The 19569-nt window shown below is 40.2% G+C and overlaps 1 protein-coding gene across 1 annotated transcript; it reads left to right on the top strand.

The window, feature by feature from the left end:
* Positions 1 to 15649: 15649 nt before the first annotated feature.
* On the top strand, positions 15650 to 19519 carry LOC143625389 (transcription factor EGL1-like). The gene is made up of 8 exons (XM_077095726.1): positions 15650 to 15925; positions 16861 to 17142; positions 17601 to 17697; positions 17805 to 17819; positions 17899 to 17955; positions 18037 to 18663; positions 18916 to 19266; positions 19350 to 19519. Exons 1-8 carry the CDS (start codon positions 15819 to 15821, stop codon positions 19419 to 19421), a joined length of 1608 nt encoding a protein of 535 aa, XP_076951841.1. The 5' UTR covers positions 15650 to 15818; the 3' UTR covers positions 19422 to 19519.
* The last annotated feature ends 50 nt before the right edge of the window (positions 19520 to 19569 follow it).

Raw genomic sequence — 19569 nt, 5'->3', positions numbered from 1 at the left:
GAGGCCAACCAGACGGTGTACGATGCCCCTAAGGGCAAGATAGGGGTTTACGCTCGTTCTTCATATATGGGAATCTAAGATTCCCATTAACGAAGTTCGTATACCGTGTTTTGGAGAAACACGGTGTTCATTTGACGGAGGTGCACCCAATGGCAATTGCTAAAGTTCGCCATTTCGAATGGGTGTGCCGTATTTTGGATATCGAGCCTCGAGTAGACCGCCTGATGACCTTCTATACCTAGAGGTGCGTCCAGGGTTGGTATACCCTTGTCACTCGGATCAAGGGTTTAAAGATCTGTGCTAGTGAGCGTAGTCTTCGTTCTTGGAAGCGCGAGTTTTTCTTCATTTCCGCTCGTGTCGTTCCCATCGCGATGACGTTCAAGAATGGGAGGGCACTCCCTAACCTTCCGGCTTCCAATTACCAGGAGACGGAATGGTTCACCAAGATTTCCCAGATTCAGACTCCTGTATATCGCTTCGCGGAGTCTGGGATGGTCATGCTTGGGATGAGTCGCGTGTGGAAGGACACCACTCATCCGGGACGCCGCAAATACCCATTGTTCTTGAATACGGTTTGAACTATCTTCCTTTTGGTACGCCCCGTCTTTTGTGTTGGTTTAGGGTTTTCCCTCTTAACATTTTTATCGTTTTTATTTCAGAAGGGAACAACTTACAGTCGCTCTTGTACCTGCGGGAGACTGGTGGTCCAGCGCGGTTGGGTACTCGTGATCTTGATGAGAACGAGTTGCCCATTTTGGAGAGGACTGCGGATAGGTTCGTAGAGGTCTACCCGCCAGGCCATGACATTTTAAGCGCCACTCGGCCAGGTAAGGAGTTCTTTAATCCTTGTCTTCTTCATGCTCAAACTTCTGCTGGAATTCCTCTGATCTTGTCATCTTCTGATGAGGGATCCGCAGATGGGTCTTTTATTGTGAGGAAAAAGAAGGCGGCTGGCGTGAAGGGCAAAACGAAGGTTGCTCCCTTCGTTGACTTGGGGGATCAGTCTGATTCCGAGACTGAGAGTGAGGAGGCGGCGAGGAACCTTGGTGGTGGTGACGAGACCATTGTCTCAGAGGTTGAGACAACGGCTGTCACTTCCGAGCCGCCAAGCGTTGCGAAGGTAACTGGCGTGAAGAGGCCAGTTTCATCGGGTCCATCTCCGCCTGTCAGGGCTTTCAAGATTAAGAAAACCAGTAAGTATATTGTGTATCTTTTCCGCATTTCCTTCCGCCTTTGTTTTTTATATCTTTGGTTTTTCTTTATGCAGGAGTGGACTTATCTGTTTTTGAGGAGAGCGGTGCGGGTGGAAGTGGTTCGGGACCCACGACGATAGGTTTGGTCAACCTATCCGAGGCGATGACCCAGACGGCTGCGCCTGTTTCTGGTACTGGTTCAGTTGCTTATACTGTTAAAGCAACTGTTCCGGTTATGACGTCGTCTGTCATGGCTGCTGTGCCGACGATGGCGTCCACTTTCGTTGCTGCGTTGAGCAGTTCAACTTCTTCGCCGGCCGTCAGTACCATATTTACTACATCATTCACCGGACCGGCGGTGACTTTTTCTGTGAGCTCATCTGCAGCGGCTACCACGGTTATGAGTTCATCTCAAATGAGTTCATCTCCGATGGTCTCTACCTCAGTGGCTTCTACAGTGTCACATTCGGCGTCAACGACTACTTCGTCCTTGGCCGGTTCTTTAGGTATGTTTAGAGTTGGGACCTCTAGACTTACCTCTGTTGATGAGGGGGTCCAATCTTTGCCTCCTTCCCATCTCCTTGACCTCTTGGATGGATATCCTTTAGGTTCGGGTGATGGGTTAAGCGGCTATCGGCCTGTTATCGACCCTACAGGTGCGTGGGGTTACTTTGGCCTGTTATCCATCCTTGTCATTTTTTCCTAACTGTTTTCTGTTTTCGCAGTTTCGGATTCTAATGAGGTTTATGCTCCAAGGTGGAATATACGCCGAGGAACAACTCTCAGGACGGCCGCAGACTGCGTCGACTGGACGCGCCATGCCGCTCCAAGTGGTGCATTGGGGGAGGCAATGGTTAGCTACCAGGAAGGTAGGTTGTCCACCGAGCTCCGAATTCTACTTGCCCGGATGCAGCCGCGTGTCGAATTACTTTGTCGTGAAAACGATAAGTTAAGGACTGCGCGTAGCTTGGAGGGGGCTCAGGTGCGATCGCTGAGAGAAGAGAACAAGAGGCTTGCCGCCACCGCTGCTGAGAAAGAGAAGGCCTTTAAGGATCTTGAGGCCGAAATGCAAGCTAGGCATGAAGCCCGTTCCAAGGCTACTCAAGTTGTTAATGAACAACTTAGGTTGGCTAAGGAAACGGCGCGTAATGCCACTGAAAGGGCCACAAAAGCTTAAGCCGTTGCTGAGCCTCTACGCGCTGAGAATGAAGAACTGAAAGCCAAACTGGAGAAGCTTCAGCAGGCTCATGAGGCTTTGGCTTTGGAGGACGCCAAGAAGCTACAGGAGCTCTTGTATCAGAGGGGTGTGCTTGATCGCACTGAGCGCAAGCTTATAGGCGTTGAAGAGGCTGCTGCCAAGGAAGTGTTGCTTGCCAACCTTAATAAGAATGAGGCCGAACGCGCACGCGATCAAGCTCAAGCTACCCTTCAAGAGTCCTTGTCCAACAACGATTGGCTTCTACGAGAAGCGTTGCCGCAGGTACGCATAGCTCCACAATTCTTTGCTTTTTGCTCTTTTTCTTTATACTTAGAAAAGTTTTTTTTTTTTTTTAGGTTGTGCATCGGATTTTCGCGAACACATCCAATGATGATGCCATGAGCGCAACCCTCAACGCTTCTCATGAGGATGGAGAGAAAGCTGGTTTCTTACTTGGCCTAGGATTTACAGAGAAAGGCATCTCGCCTTCCAAATTTCCTTTACACGATGTTGATACTGAGGCTGCCTATGACCAAGCTGTGAACCAGTATGCTGCTTTCTCTCATCCGGTTGTGGAGAAGGTTAATGAAGTTGCTGCTGCTGACGACGGGCTAGCTGTTCTCAAAGCTTTCCTTGAACAGCCGCAGCCAACTGATGGTGCGGGTTCAAGCGGATTTGAAGGGAGTGGTCCCGAAGCCTGAATCTTGAGATTCCTCCAAGCCGTTAGGATAGACTAGCATTTTTTGTAGGCGGGTAGATACCTTAGCCATTTTGTAATGTTTGAACAGCTTTTATCGTGAATATAAATGTTTGGTTAATGTCTTGCCTTGTAAACATTATATGATTTGCTCATGCATATTTTAGTTTAACTTAGCAATTTTCTAAGTGTTTTGAATAAGTTAACCTTTCGACGCGTGTCAGATAATAGGTTAATGTTCTGTTTCCTCTATCATGATTGTGCGGGTAGGGCCGGCACTTTCACTTAGTAGGATGACCAAACTTCATCTATATATGACCTGCGTGAAGGTTTTCCTCATCTTCCCCTTAGAAATTTTTACTGTTTTTGTGTTTATGCGGGTTGTGCCGCTTTCCACACGCAACGACTTACTTCCTCCCTCACTTATTTATGCGGTGAATACCAGCATGTCATTGTGGTCGGTTCATAAGTATAAAGGTAAGGCTATCAACATCAATGTGATAAGGAGAATCATTTCCATTAGAAGTGGCTCTAGGCATGTTCGTTACAAGTTTGGAATTGATCTACATGTAGCATCTGCGTAATTGAGCTCCATTCCATGTTCTTGGGATGGGGGTGCCATCGAGCCTTTCGAGCCGGTATGCGCCCTTTCCCAGAACTTCTTTAATAATGTATGGCCCTTCCCAGACCGGGGCCAGCTTTCCTGGGCGCTCCTGGTTCGAAGCCTCGTTGTTACGCAGTATGTAGTCTCCGACATTGAAGTTGCAGAGTTTCACCCGCGTGTTGTAGTACTTTTGCATTTGTCGCTTGTAGTTCTCTTCGCGCCCTGCGGCTAAGTCTCTGCGCTCTTCGGTTAGCATAAGGTCTAACCGTCTTTCCGCATCATTGTCTTCTGGTTGAGTTATGACTCTTGGTGAGGGTAGACCAATCTCGATTGGAACCATGGCTTCAGTGCCATAGGTGAGGCTGAACGGGGTTTCGCCCGTGCTTGCTTTTTTCAGCGTTCTGTTTGCCCAAAGGACATGTGGAACTTCGTCCACCCAGCCGGATCTATGCTCCAAGAGTCTTTTCTTTATGCCGTCGACGATGCTCTTGTTTGCTCTTTCCACCTCACCATTACCCTGCGGGTGTGCCACTGAGAGAAAGGTGTGGGTGATTTGAAGCTCTTTCAGCCACTTTTGTATCTTCTGGTCAGCAAAGTTGGTGCCGTTATCGCTCACCAAATTCTGTGGAAGTCCAAAACGACAAATAATAAATTCCCAAATAAATTTTTGATATGTTTTGCGGTTGTTTGGGCTAGGGGTTTTGCTTCTATCCACTTGGTGAAGTAGTCGATGGCTACCATTAGGAACTGAACGTTCCCTGCTGCTGTGGGAAATGGGCCTGTAACATCGATGGCCCACTTCTGGAATGGCCATGAATACGTGACTGGAACAAGTTCGTTCTTCGGGCGATGCGTGTTGGGTGCGTAGAGCTGGCAGGACCTATATTTTCTGATGTAGGCCAGCGCATACGTGTGCATCCCCGGCCAAAAGTATCCCGCGTTGTTTAGCTTAGCTACAACTGCGCGTGGACCTGCGTGTACTCCACAGATGCCTACGTGTACTTCCATTAGGAGGTAGTCGGCATCTTGGTCGTCAACGCATCTGAGGAGTGGGCCAAGAAAATTACGCCTGTAAAGTATGTCATCAACAAGTTGATAGTTCAGTGATTTACAACGTATCTTTCTTGCATGTGTCTTTGACTCTGGTAATACACCCGTCGCAAGGTAATTTATGATTGGCGTCATCCATGTTTCCGTGCCGGTTTGGATGACACAAATTTCCTTGTGCGGGACTGATGGTGCTCCAAGAAGTTCAACGCGGATGTCCTTTCCCAAGTGGGTGAAGGCTAACGATGCAAGCTTGCTTAACGCATCCGCAGATTTGTTTTCGCTTCGCTTGATGTGCACAACTTTGCAATCGTTGAAATCGCGCATAAGGGTTTTTGCTTGTGCGAGGTACAGGGTCATTGTGTCGTTCACGGCCGTGTACGTCCCGTTTATCTGGTTGGCTACTAGCATGGAATCCACGTGGGCTTTCAAGTTTTTCACCCCCATCTTACGCGCAATTCTTAATCCGGCCAAGAATGCTTCGTACTCCGCTTCGTTATTCGTACTTGGGAAATCCGGCCGAATAGCGTAAGTGTACTCTTGGCCTGCTGGGTTAGTTAGTTTCAACCCTGCGCCTGAACCTTCGTTATCGGCTGCTCCGTCAGTATAGAGTCGCCAGACATCGTTAATGTCTTGTGCTGGAGAGGGTTGAGCCTCTTCCTGGCACTCTTTTTCCCGCGAAGCGGGGACTTCTGCAATAAAGTCGGCCAAGACCTGGCCTTTTATGGCTGGTCTTGGCTTGTACTTTATCGCGTATTCTCCCAACTCAATTGCCCATTTGGCTAGGCTCCCTGACAACTCGGGTTTGCAAAGAATGTTTTCAAGTTTGAAGTTGGTGAGAATGGTGATTGAGTGGCCTTGGAAATATCGTCTTAGCCTGCGTGAAGCCTGTACAAGCGCTAAGACTAATTTTTCCAGGGTGGAGTACCGAGTTTCCACGTCTGTTAAGATGCGGCTTACATAGTAGATAAGCATCTGGATGCCCTTTCGTTCTACTAGTAGGACTGCCCCGGTTGCTCTGTCTGTGGCGGAGAGGTAGAGAATTAATTCCTCCCCCACTTCTGGTGCTGTGAGTGTTGGGAGTTCGACCAAGCGTGACCGAATCTCTTGAAAAGCTGCTTCCGCTTCTGGTGTCCAGCGGAAGTGCGTTTTCTTCAAACAATTTCTCAATGTTGACACGAATGGGAACGACCTATCCGCATGGTTTGCCAAAAAGCGGTTGAGTGCGACTAGTCGTCCATTCAGTGTCTGAGCCTGTTTGATGGTAGTAGGTGATTCCATTTTCATAATGGCTTCAACCTTGTCAGGGTTCGCTCTGAAGCCATCTTTGGTAACGATGACTCCTAAGAACTTCCCATCTTCCATCCCAAAGGAACACTTGCTCGGGTTGAGCTTCATGTTTATCTTTCTGAGCGTGTTGAAAGTTTTTTCGATGTCTTTCAACATCGCCTCTAGCTCGAGGCTTTTGATGACCAAGTCATCCATGTAAACTTCCAAGTTCCTCCCGATTTGGGTATGAAACTCTTTGTCCATCAGGCGTTGGTATGTGGATCCGGCGTTCTTTAGTCCGAATGGCATCATTTGGTAACAAAATGTGCCATCGGGCGTTCGAAATGCGGTTTTATCCTGATCGTCAACAGCCATGTGGATTTGATGGTACCCTTTATACGCATCAAGGAAGCATTTAAGGCGAAACGGTGCTAATGAATCTACCTTAAGGTCAATTTCAGGTAACGGGTAACAATCCTTAGGGCATGCTTTGTTTAGGTCTTTGAAATCTATGCACATGCGCCATTGTTTGTTGGATTTTGGTACCATGACGGGATTTGCAACCCATGTTTGATATTTACTAACGCGTACGATGCATGCGTCAATGAGTTCCTTGACTTGGGTTCTACACGCGTTAGCCTGCTTAGCACCCATTACGCGACGCTTTTGTATGACCGGCGCAAACGCCGGGTCACACTTGAGCTTATGCTCAGCCTTACTTCGAGGTACACCAGTCATGTCAGCTGGTGTCCACGCGAAGATGTCGGTATTTTTTTGCAACAAGCGTTTGAGTAAGGTGCGTGTGGGATTAGTGATCGTTGGGCCAATGGTAACGGCCTGGTCAGGGTATTTGCCATTGAAGGCCCATTCTTCTGGCTCAGAGGTGGTTGGTTTAGCCATTTTGGTTTGGGTTTAGATGAGACAGATGCGATGCATACCTGGGGAATGCCCGTGATCATAGCAACGCCCTCGGCTGTTGGCCATCCCATCATCCCATGGACCGAAGACACCACGGCATTAAATCTTGCCATCCCATCTCTCCCAAAGAGAATGTCGTATGTGTGGTGTGGCTTCCTCATTACAACGAAGTCCACGTCTTCTGTGCGGGAGTACTTCCCGTCCGTGAGAGTGACAAGGAAAGATAGGATTCCCAAGGGGGTGTTTGTGCTGCCGTCAAACCCTTCCATCGAGGCGTAAACTGTTTCTAGGCGCTCTTTGTCTTCGTCGTCTAGCTTGTCGAAGAACTGCCTATACATGACCATTGATGAAGCGCCATTATCAGCAAGGCTGCGGGAGGTGATGTAGTGCCCCAGCTGGCTTTTGATGACTATGGGGCCTTCTTTGTTGGCCCCCCCTGGCACACGCGGGAAGCGCACTTCTGCTTCCTTCCATGCACTTGGCTCTGTTGTTCGTCGTTTTCTTTCTCTGATGTTGCCATGAACCATGTGAATGCTGATGTCGACGGGCTTCCATCCATTGCCCTTGTACCGATTGTCTTTCCTCCCTCCGTTTCTGATTGACGCCACGAGGTGCGTGAGTTTCCCATCTTTGACGAATGTTTCGACGACATCCTTCAAGGATGTGCATTCTTCAGTGGTGTCGCCTTTTGTCCCGTGGAAGTCACAGGATTTGCTCTGATCAGCGTTATGATGCTGTCGGATTATTGGAGCCTTTGGCCATGGGAGTTTCTCGGTGGCAAATATCTCGGTGACGCTTTTGGTGAGTGGCGTTCATCTGGGATTCCGGTTCGACGACTGCATATTGTCCCTTCCGCCTAAGAGAGGGCGAGAGCTGGATGAGGTGTCAAAGTTAACCCTTGACTGCCAAATACCAAGCTTCCTCTTTTTGTTATGTCGGGCGGTACGGACGTTATTTTCTCTTGTTCTCTGAGTGTAGAGGTTTGTGCTCTGGGGAAGATTTCTACCCAGTTGCTTCTCCGTTTTGGCAAAGCGTTTAGCTGCCGTCATGATGGCATCCCACGTGGATGGCATGCCGTCTTTACCTGTCAACGTGCGGATGAGCTCTGGGTACTCAGCGCCTTGGATGAAAGCTGCGCGAACAAGATCTTCGCTAATGGTGCCCAGACTTAGCTTCTTTGAGTTGAAGTGAGTGATGAAGTCTAGCAAAGATTCGTCTTCCTCTCGGATGCAGTTGAGGATCATCCATTGCTCTTCAGTATTTTTTCTTTGTTGACTGAAGTGCTGGCTGAACTTGTGCTGGAAGTCCGTCCAATCGTAGATGTGGTGGACCGGTAGACGATCAAACCACGCTCTGGCTGCTCCGACGAGCATCATTTGGAACTTGTAACACCATGTGGGTTCCGTCCAATTACTGACGGTTGCCCTCCCCCTATAAATCTGTTCATGTGATCGTCCGGGTCAGATATACCATCGTAAGTGCCTATGTTGGACATCTGTTTGGCACTCTTTGGAGCGATTGCTTCCGCAATGTCCCTTGCAAATTTGGACGTTCCCGCATTCGCAACAGTTGGTCTGAAAGTTTTGGAGAAGTCACGTGGGTTACCCCCCGTGTTCTTTGGTTCGAAAGCTTTTTCGAAATTTCTTCTCGAGTGGAAGTTTATTTCTTTACGCTTCCCTTTCGCCTTATGACGTGGGTTTGCGTCACTGTCAGATTCTTCCCAATCTTCATCCACATACTCGCAATCATTGCTCATGTTGAGCTGTTGTCGAGTGCTTCCGAATTGGTCATTGGCCTGTTGGAGTGAACGTAAACGTTCGTCCAACTCGGCTTGGAATTCTTTCTGACGTGCTTCCGCCCAAGCTTTAACTTGTTCTAGTGTTTGTCGGGGAAGTCTCGTCTGTTGTCTCCCCAACTGGGTATCAATGAATCCCAGGAGAGGATTTTTTACTGCACTTGCCCCGGCTTGGGTAACCGGGGTAGTGTTCGTAACAATCGTGTATTCACCGGTGTTCCCCCCAGTAGCTGGGGTTGTGGTTACCGGAGTTTCTTGGTTACACGGTGGCTTTGGCATCGGAGTAACCTTAACCATCTTTCCAGAAGTTTGAAAAAACTGAGAAAACGAAAAGTTCTAGCTTAATGCACGGATGGCGCCAATGAAGAAACACTAAATGACCCCGACAGATTAAGGATAATCTTTGGGTTAATTAGATGTTTCCCACGAGGGTTAGGTCCGGCAAAGATGGTTATTCTTCTCAACCTGCAAAACAGACACCGTAAGCTCGTCACTGAGAAGGGGGGGTTCCTCCTTGTGACCACCCTCCGGCGTGAGAATCAGACTAGGTTGCTATGAATATAAGTGTATATAGAGAGAAATAGCTCGAGAGAAGATGATGATACCGTTCCAAGGTGTTGGAGTATTTATAGCCGAAGGTAGGTTTCCAAGCAGGTACGGCCAGCTGTATATAATATTCCTTTTCCACCAACTATGGGCTACATTCGTGCCACGATGGGAGTTGGTGGGTAGGCAGCGGCTGATAGTGACATTTTGTACTGGAGCGTGCTCCTCCTCGTACTATTGTCCGTGAGTTGTCACCCTGTGATTGGTTCATGGGTTGCTTTTGTCAGATCTTGTCTATTTGTCCATACCTTGGTAGGTATAGTACAAAAGATCTTCTAGAAGCGTACGGACTGGCTCTTTTGGGCGGGAATATTCCCGCCCTGCTCATTCCTTCTTCAGGTGACATTGCTGAAGTATAAGAGTTAGTGCCTTATGCGTGTAGCCTTACTGTTAGTGCGGGTAGCCTTCCTTCTTGGCTTGTACCCACAGCTGCGGGGACAGACAGGGTACTGTACCAAGGGAGGCTTTCCTGCGGGAACAGCTGGCTTACTGCGTGTAAGGTCTTCATCTCTCTGAGCATGGTGGGTCCTGCGGATCCAGTTGGTCTTTTGCGCAGATGTACCTCTTCAAGGTGAGTCTTGCGGGTCCAACTGGGCTTTGCGGGGACCTACCTCTTCAATTGGCTTCACATCGAAATGACTGTCGGCTATTCAAAGAAGAAGTTAATTACTCATGTCATCTTTGACATGAGCAAGTGAAGATCTTGAAGCCGGAGATATTGCTTTGGTGATCCCTGTGTTTGTCATCAGTACATAGGACATTGTACATAAAGCATTCACAATTTATTCTCTATAAATATGCGTGTGGGTTTTGTATGAGTGATTGTAATTAGTGGAGAAAGAAAAAGTTATGTGGATTAAACGGAGTTAATGATTTGGACGTAATTGACAAGAAATTGGAAACCTCGATGGTCCAGTTGCACAAAATATACTATTTGGATGAAAATCACATAATTAACCAAACCTCATGAACGATTTAGGCCCTTAACTCCTTTTTTTTATTATGTCAAACCTCATTCACATAGGTTACATGTAATACATATTTAAACTGGAAAGGTGTGCCATGCATATTTGTATTGATAAATATGCATGCACATAAAGCTAGTTAATTATTAGCATTTAACTTAGCACAAAACTAAACTTCTAATGACCAAACAACATCCAAAAAGATATTATTTAAAAAATATAATCAATTGAGTCGAAGAAACAATATTTTTATAATTAGGACATAAATTAGGGTTTAATCCTGTTTCACACCAGCTCTTCTTCAACTTCTATCTTCTTTAATGTGCTTTCCTCCTCTATTTTCGTTGTCTTAAATTTAGAAATGGTTGTATTGCATCCACCATCGCATCAATACGACTCTCCATATCTTCACCGAGATGGGGTTTTTGAATATCATGTAGGTCAACTCTGTCACTGAACCAAGTGCATTTTATCACAACTTCAGCACACACAACTCGTTGCCTTTTCGCTTTGTATCACTAATAATTAAGTTTAGTAACTAATTCATAGAATTCCTGGGTTGTTTCTAACATACTTGTAATTCCCAACTTATACAACTCACCCTTATAATAATTAAGGCCTTCCATGGTAACATTAGAGAGATGGTGGAAATTATCTCTTTAAGGTGTATAGGCCTTTTCATCATTTGTAGCATCGTCAATTGTAGTTTGCACCCACTATTCTACCTGTTATATATCTATTTCCATCTCTTGTAACTTTATTTTGAAATTTATAACTCTATTTACATCTTTTACGATATAACTGGAACCAATTGCAACTAGATTGAAGAAATAAAACAAAAAATAACAGGTTTCATTCTTTTCAATAGTAGCATTTCTTTACCTGTGTTTCCCCCCCCCCCCCCCCCCCCCCTTTATCATCATTTTCTTACTTATGGATATAATCAACTACACATTATTCATCATCGAATCAATACACCTCTCAATATTTTCAATGAAGTTTGTGTACTGTAGGTAAAATTTGTCAATGAATCGTGGACCTTTCATCACAACTTCGACATCATACAACTTTCCGCCCACCTCACACGCCGTTATTCACCATTTCATTTGAACTGGGGGCTTTAATCGAAATCTATATGAAGTAATAGACTCGTGACATCCGGTTGGCTCAATGCATTTCAGCCTTGCCTTGCATTTGTTTCACATTCGACACTAGATAAGTACATTAAACACACGAAACTGTAAAAAAAAAGACAACAAATGTAGAAGATTAAGAGTATGTTTAAGATTGAGTTTGAAAACAACTTACGAGCTTATAGGTTTAAAAAAATTAAGTTAAAAAGGTGTTTGCCAATCACAAAAATATTTCTTATTTTAATTTTTTGAAAATGTTAAAAAATTGTTTTCTAATAACCATAAATCCTGACTTTTTAAAATTCCAATAAGTCAATAAACTATTTTGAAATTCAATCTCAAGCATGCTTTATGATACATATGTGACCAAAGTACACCGATTTGCAATAAAAAAAACAAAAATTGGCATAAAAGCGGTCAGAGATAAGTTGGGATATTATGAGAAGAAATTTTATGTGAAAAGATATTTTTCATAGATCCTAATAATAAATATTAATAAATAAGTAACATTGCATAAACATAAAGTCATTTTAAAAGTATAACTTTTAAATTGGTTAAACATAAGATAAATTAAATAGTAACTTCTTAAACAATTTAATATATAAAAAAATAAAATAATTAATTTTACATAGAATTAACAAATACCTCACCTAATAATGTCCTTAATTAATTAAATGCAGGCGATAATGTCTCGAGCCTTGTCGGTGTTTAGTATGTTTCAACCTGGGTTTACTAAATCCTTTGTTAGAGGATGTGCTAGAAAGTTGAGAAGCTTGTTGATCGTGCTATAACAAATAGTCGATTTATTAAAAGGCATAAAAGTGAGTGTAATTTTAGACTGGAAGATGTACACATTTCAGAAAGAATGTATAAATAGGGAGTTGGGCGTCTAATAAGTTTGCCCATAATTCTATAAGATTATATGGACATAGTTCTAGACTTTTTCATAAGTTTGTCCATAATTCTATGAAGTTTGTCACAATATGTTTATAGGACGATTATTGTATGTTTGGAGCAATATATTAAAAGTAGCCGTCATAATTAGATCTACTAAGTTAACTTGGACTAAATTTGAATTAAGAAAATAAAACATAATTCGTATATTTATAATATTAAACAATGAATATCATTCTTTAATCAATTATTAGTAATTTTTAAATAATTTAGTATTTAAAAATATATTTCTCTTATATATCTTGATATTAATTTATTTTGTTATAAATATTAGTAAACTTAATATATTTGACATGTATATAATATTCAAAAATTATTTTTCTTTATTTTTACCATGAGTACTCTTCGAGTACTCCAAGCACACTCAACTCTCCAATCGAACGCTCATATCATTGTAATCATCATTTCATCCACATACTGTAATTATTTTTTACCTATTTTTAAGATTGAAAATTGATTAGGAATAACCACTAAATTGTTTCAAAACAATAGGAAATGATTATGCATATTTTGTATGTTCAAAAAACATGTTAGAAAGTGTGTAAAAGAATGTAAGACTAAGTGGGTTCAACTTGATACTTCATTTGCGAAACGAAAACCGGAGAGTGTTGACTAGAGGAACAACTCTATCGTAATAGATTAAGGTTGTTGCGGCGTTTTAAGGCGACCGAGTATCTCACGAAGGTGGAGTCACGGTGGTGTGACCTGATTTGGGAGTAGATACGGTGATTGTTTGTAGGCACTTGAGAATTTAGCAGCAACAAATGATCAGAAGCAAAAAAAGATGAGTGCATGTAAGGGGCTTTATGAAGAACAAAATCTTATAAATCTTTTATATAAATATTTTAACTAACCTAAGTTAAAACTATTATGTCATTGTAAATATTAGACTATATTATTATTAGGCATTATTAGTGTCAGCCTACCACCTTAGGTTTCTAGGGTTTGTTTATGAGTATGGTTTGGTGGTTGATTATTTCATTTAATAAACGTTTACAATATATTGAGTTAAACCGGGTTGGGTATAAAACCCTAAACACTACATGGTTTAAGAGCCAGCCTAGGCTCGTATAACGTCCCCGCCACTCCGCACTCAAAAACCAAACCATAATAATAATATAGTCCAATAGTTAAAGCCAAAGGGTGATTTACTTAAAATGCCTATGTGACACTTTAATATACCCTTTTAACATCTACCATCAAACATAGTTTAATTAACATATAAAACACTTTAACATACCCTTTTAACATCTATCATCAAAACACAGTTTAATTAACATATAAAACACCTAATTGCACTAGTTAACATCCTAATTAATTGTGCATTTAAAACTTTCCAAACTGTTTTTTTCCTCTTTGTCATATTATGCTGATTCATTTAAAAGCAAACATTATCCTGAGCCTATATGAACCTAAACCACTACTACTCTAACCACCCTTAAATATGTGGACCAATTGCCTCCTTCATATATCATCTTTCTTTCAAGAATGCTACCTTGCCCCATTTGAGAGTCAATATTTATGGCAACATATTTTATTTATAATATTGTATATTAATATCAAGTTATGGCGACATATTGTATCTTATACTATGTGTTGTGACTAGTGAGCGACTACTATCATGTCATGTTATTTATTTACGCCTCCAACACTACTACATCATCGTTAACACGGGCTCCAAGGGACCCTCTGTCAAACCCTTAATGGGCATGAATATTGATAACGATGTGGGGTATACTATTTTGATCAATCACCCCCAACTTTCTTTCTTTATTTTATTTTTTCATTTTAACATGTAACATTTTACCTAACCGCTACAAAATTATGAAAGAGTAGGTAAGTTAAAGTCACACTATATACGTGATACTTTAACAAATCATTTTAATTGAAATCACAACACTTCAAGTAATACACTATTAATTACACTATTACTCATGGTAATAGTTGAGTCAAGTTGTGTTTATTATTTAATAACAAAAAAAGATAACTTTTTTAAATAAGAACAACAAAAGATTTTCTTTAAATTCATTACAAATTAAAATAATTAAGAAAATTAATAATTTGATATTTTATTCTTTTCTTGCCTACATTGTCAATCTATTATTATTCATGAACCTAATTAGTGACTTCTAGAAGGTAAAAAGAAAATTGTACCAAGAATATACCAATCATATGTCACAATTCGAAAATACCTTATTATTATTTTAAAAGATGATAGCATAGCTTGTTGCCTGCTTAGCTATCTTTTTATTGTAATTAGATCATTTTATTTAAAATTCTAAAAGTAGTTTTACCTTTTTTTTCTGTGATATTTTAGCAGTCTAGTCAAGTTTATTTGAATAAACCAAATAACTCGTAAACCAACTTGATTAACATCCAACATTTTGATTTCGGTCGATATCAGTTAGCTTATGATAAATAGAACAATTAATTTTTAATTTAAACTAGGTAACAAAACTCCCCAACGATGTGAATTCGGTTGGTATCAGTTAGCTTAAGATAAATAAAACACATTTTAAAACGACATGTAGTCGGTTGGTAAAACCCGCACAATGTGCTTGCGAGTCGACGTGAATTCGGTCGGTATCGGTTACGGCACTGAAAGTAAACAAAGATTTTTTTTCATTAACGCCCAAACAAATTAACATACGTAAAACAAAGAGTAAAAAAACCGCAACAAACTAAAAAGAAAACATCTCAACAGTGTCAAGTATCAACATTAAATCGTAAACATAAATTAGTAAGCCTAAAAGAATTAAATTAAAATAATAAAAAAATGACGTGGCTCAACCATGCATACATCACCAACCGTTGATATTTATTTATAATTATAATTAAGAGAAAATTCTCAAAAATAACCCTTTTAGAATAGAGTGTCCAAAAATGTCTCGTTTTTATTAAATTATCAATAATGGCCCATCTTGAATCATCTTCACCGTGAGATTTAACGTCCAACTAGAACCTTACACGTGACGATGAATCTAAACTCATCGTGAAGATGAGATTTGAGAGTCACATGGCAGATGAATTCATTGTCCGACACATAAATCTAATCGCCATAAATAAATCGGGACGAACTATTTCTGGAATTAAGCAAAACGATAGGTTAATATGAAAATCTCTCTCCTTTAACGAGTCATTTTGATAATTTTCCCTTAAAATTAAAGGTCAAATCTTGAACTTTTTATTTGTTTTGTGCAGCCCCCCAAGCTATGTTCATTGAGCATTGACAGTATGACACCTGCCATATTAATCATTTAATGTACTTACTCTCACTCACTCTAATGCACTCACTTCACTTGTCACTTCATTTTCTCTTTTATTTCACCAAGATTTTGTACTCTTCTTCAACCACTAAACCCCACCTTTTAAAATTATTATTCCCATCATTTTCTTTGAAAAAAAAGATTATAACTTGAACCTTGTTTTCTTGATTTTTATGGCTGCAAAAGAAACCTTAAGGAGAAAGTTGGCTATGGCTGTCAAAACCATCCATTGGAGCTATGCAATCTTTTGGTCCATTTCTTCAACACAACCAAAACAAGGGTACCAAAATTCTAGATTTTTACAAATTGTTTATAAATAAATATGCATCAAGATTCAAGCTTTTTAGCATATGATGCAACTTTGTGAGAGTTTTGAGAAATCAAGAAAATTTGTTTTCACTTTTGCTTGTGATTTAACTCCAAAGATTCTTGTTTTGATGTGTCATTGAGTGAATATGTGCCTTTTAAGTTATAAAGATAGATAAAAATTTGAACTTTTGAGGTTAGACATTGATTCCCATATTAGGTTTTTAAGGAACTGTTACATTTGGTAAAATTTCTATATAACAAAGTAGGCATGTGCACAGTTTGGTTTTCAGTTCGGTTCGGTTTGGTTTGGTTTGGTTTGGTTATTAGCCTCAACAGTAACCGAAGTTATCAAATCTATTTTATTAACCAACTGGTTTTTGGTTAATCAGTTTGGTTTATTCAGTTAGTTGGTTTTCGGTTTGATCTATGTCGGTTAATAACCAAAACCAAACTTGGGCCAAAATTTTTGCTTTGAAATAAATGAAATGGAGGTGTAAATACATGACTCAGAGGCATAAAATATTATATATATGAATGGTGGTATACAAGCTAGAAATATGTAAAAATATTAATATTTGGGTCGGTTAACCGAGGGTACAAAAAAAAACAGATAAACGATTTTGATCAGACGATTTTTGGTTCGGTTCCGTCATGAAATATATGAATGAAGGTATAAAAGCTAGAAATATATGAAAATATGAATTGTTCAGTTCAATTAACCGAGGGTACAAAAAAACTACATATACCCGATTTTCGATTAGTAACATGCTTGACCAAAAATTCAATATGCTTTTTTCTCTTTATTTGCTATATGGGTGGTACCTTTTTCATACCAAGTAACAATCTTTTGTCAAAAAATACAATCTTTTTCATATATGAATAATATATGAATAGTATTTGAATTAGGGTGTTGACATGGTGTGATGGTTACTACAATGGAGACATTAAAACAAGGAAGACAATACAAGCAGAGGAAACGGAAGACGAAGACGATGAGGATGATGAAATGGGACTGCAAAGGACTGCGCAGTTACGACAGCTTTATGAATCACTTTCAGCAGCTTCGGAGATGCAGCATTATGAACCACAACCACGAAGGCCCCCGACTGCATTGTCACCTGAAGATCTCACGGATGCCGAGTGGTATTTCTTGGTTTGCATGACATTTGAGTTCACTAATGGTCAAGGGTAAGCAAATGTTATTTGTCTATTTTATGTGTTTTAAAATGTATAGTTTGTTTTAGGTTTCTTATAGTAAGATGTATATGTTTCAAAAGATTCAACATAAGGCAATTTTAAGGTAAAAAAATTGCATTTTTTTGGTACCATTAAAAGTCAAAATCAAGAAAGATGAGACCACATAGAAGTCAAAACATGTTAAACATTCATGTATAACATAAATCAATTTTAAGGTCAAAAAATGCATTTTTTTGGTACCTTCAAAAGTCAAAATCATGAAAGTTAAGAGCATATAGAAGTCAAAATATGTTTAACATTCATGACTTGACATAAATCAATTTTAAGGTCAAAAAATGCATTTTTTTTGGTACCTTCAAAAGTCAAAATCAAGATGAGACCATATAAAAGTCAAAACATGTTAAACAATAAGCATTCATGATACAAAATAATAACTTGATCTAATTTAGATTGCCAGGAAGAACAATGGCAAAGAATACAACTAGTTGGTTGTCCAATGCTAACCTTGCAGATAGCAACGTTTTCAGCCGCTCTCTTTTAGCGAAAGTAAGCATCTTTTTTTACATTAAAGTCATATTTCTTACTCAAAATATTGTTTTCAATCTAACTATATAATACACATCTTGCTTTTGCATTGCTACCGTCTTCCTCAGAGCGCGTCAATACAGGTATGCAAATTTTGCTCATTTAAATCATTTCCGTATATAGAAAACATAATTCACTATTTTTTTTGTTTTTGTCGTGTAGACCGTAGTATGCTTTCCATATTTAGAAGGTATAGTCGAGTTCGGTGTAGCAGAGAAGGTATAAAATAATAAAAATTATAACTTTTAATCTTTTTCCACATTACTAAGTTTCTAATATTATGCTAAATATTTTTAAAAGGTTTTAGAAGACGAAAGCATCGTTAAACAGATTAAAGCTTTAATCTTTGATGCTCCACTTCAAAAGGTTCTTGAACTCCCTCGAGAAAGTTGTTCCAACATGCTTGATCATGATGATCATTTTATCAACAATCTTGACAACATTCTTGAATATGATCAAAACCAAGAACAAAGTTGGCGGTTTGTAGACGATGATGAAGAAGGAGAGATTAGTTTTCACCATAATAATTATTCCATGGGTTCGAGTGACTGTGTATCTCAAAACTTAGCCAGTGCCAATGGTCATGGAGATGTTTGGAGCGATGATGATGATCGGTATCAATGTGTTCTTTTGAGGATATTCAAGAACACCCCGAGATTGGTTTTGGGACATCATTTTAGAAACTGTGATTTAAAAGAGTCTGCATTTGTTAGTTGGAAAAGTTATGATGGTATTGAATCAAATGGAAGTTGTTCACAATTTTTGTTAAAAAGTGTGCTTTATAAAGTCCCGAAAATGCACGAAAACCGCTTACTTTGGCCTCCTGATGAAGATCTTGATCAAATGAAGAGATTTGAAGATGATGATGTGAAGAATATTGATCATAGGTTTTCAGTTTTAAGCGCCTTGGTCACGTCTAGAGGAAAGGTAAATTTATATCTCACAACCTTCGTGTCAGTTGAAAAACGGGTTGTTTGTGTACATTGGGTCGGATTGGCCCAAAACACTTTCTTTCTATATTATTAAAATAATAATATAGAACAAGGGTAGGGGAACAAGGGTACATTCAGTAAAAATAATGTGTGTGGGGTACATTTAGCACAATCCTGTAGTTATTATTATTATCATGTCAATCAATCTTTGACATTGACTTTGACTTTTTACAATGATGTGTTATAGGTTGACAAAGTGTCTCTACTTGATGACACTATCGATTACTTAAAAACTCTAGAGAGAAAAGTTGAAAAGTTACAATCCAACAAATCGTATGACACGCAAGAAATGACATGTGATAGCTATTGCAACAAAAGAAAAGCATCGTGTGATCTTAAAGATTTACAAGAAGAATGTTTTTCAGACTGTATCACAGTCAGTGCAATAGAAAAAGACGTGACGATAGATATACGGTGTAGGTGGCGAGATAACATGATGGTACAAGTGTTTGATGCATTGAGTAGTCTAAACTTGGAATCTTATTCTGTTAATTCTTCTACCATTGATGGGATCCTCACATTAACCATTGAGTCTAAGGTATGGTTGACTAGTCAAACAACCATTGATGTACATATTATGATACAATGTTGTTTAATGCTTTGCGTACTTGTACGTTGCAGTTAACGAGTTGTACAACATCAACCACAAAGATCAGGCAAGCACTTCAAAGAGTGATTGGTAATAGGTATTGAGTTCAATTTTTCGAGTTAAAATATGTAATTTTCGCGTAGATTAGCAACTTTTCGAGGACGTTCATTTACGTTGGTATTTACATAGACGTCCGATTGATTTCTAGAATAAGTTTTTGAAATTATTGTGTTTGTAACAACATACATTTTT

The sequence above is a fragment of the Bidens hawaiensis genome, unplaced genomic scaffold (assembly GCF_021521415.1).
Source record: "Bidens hawaiensis isolate Kalapana, Puna unplaced genomic scaffold, B.hawaiensis_p1.1 tig00004105_1, whole genome shotgun sequence".
Taxonomy (NCBI): domain Eukaryota; kingdom Viridiplantae; phylum Streptophyta; class Magnoliopsida; order Asterales; family Asteraceae; genus Bidens; species Bidens hawaiensis.
The sequence above is the reverse complement of the archived record's forward strand: the minus strand, read 5'-3'. Positions and strand labels throughout refer to the sequence as shown.

Bases quoted from the DNA above. Each gene is read 5' to 3' on its own strand.
- LOC143625389 (XM_077095726.1), top strand. From the start codon at position 15,819: ATGGCTGCAAAAGAAACCTTAAGGAGAAAGTTGGCTATGGCTGTCAAA. The intron at 15,926-16,860 runs GTACCAAAATTC...TATTTGAATTAG, and splicing joins TCAACACAACCAAAACAAGG to GGTGTTGACATGGTGTGATG. The intron at 17,143-17,600 runs GTAAGCAAATGT...GATCTAATTTAG, and splicing joins GAGTTCACTAATGGTCAAGG to ATTGCCAGGAAGAACAATGG.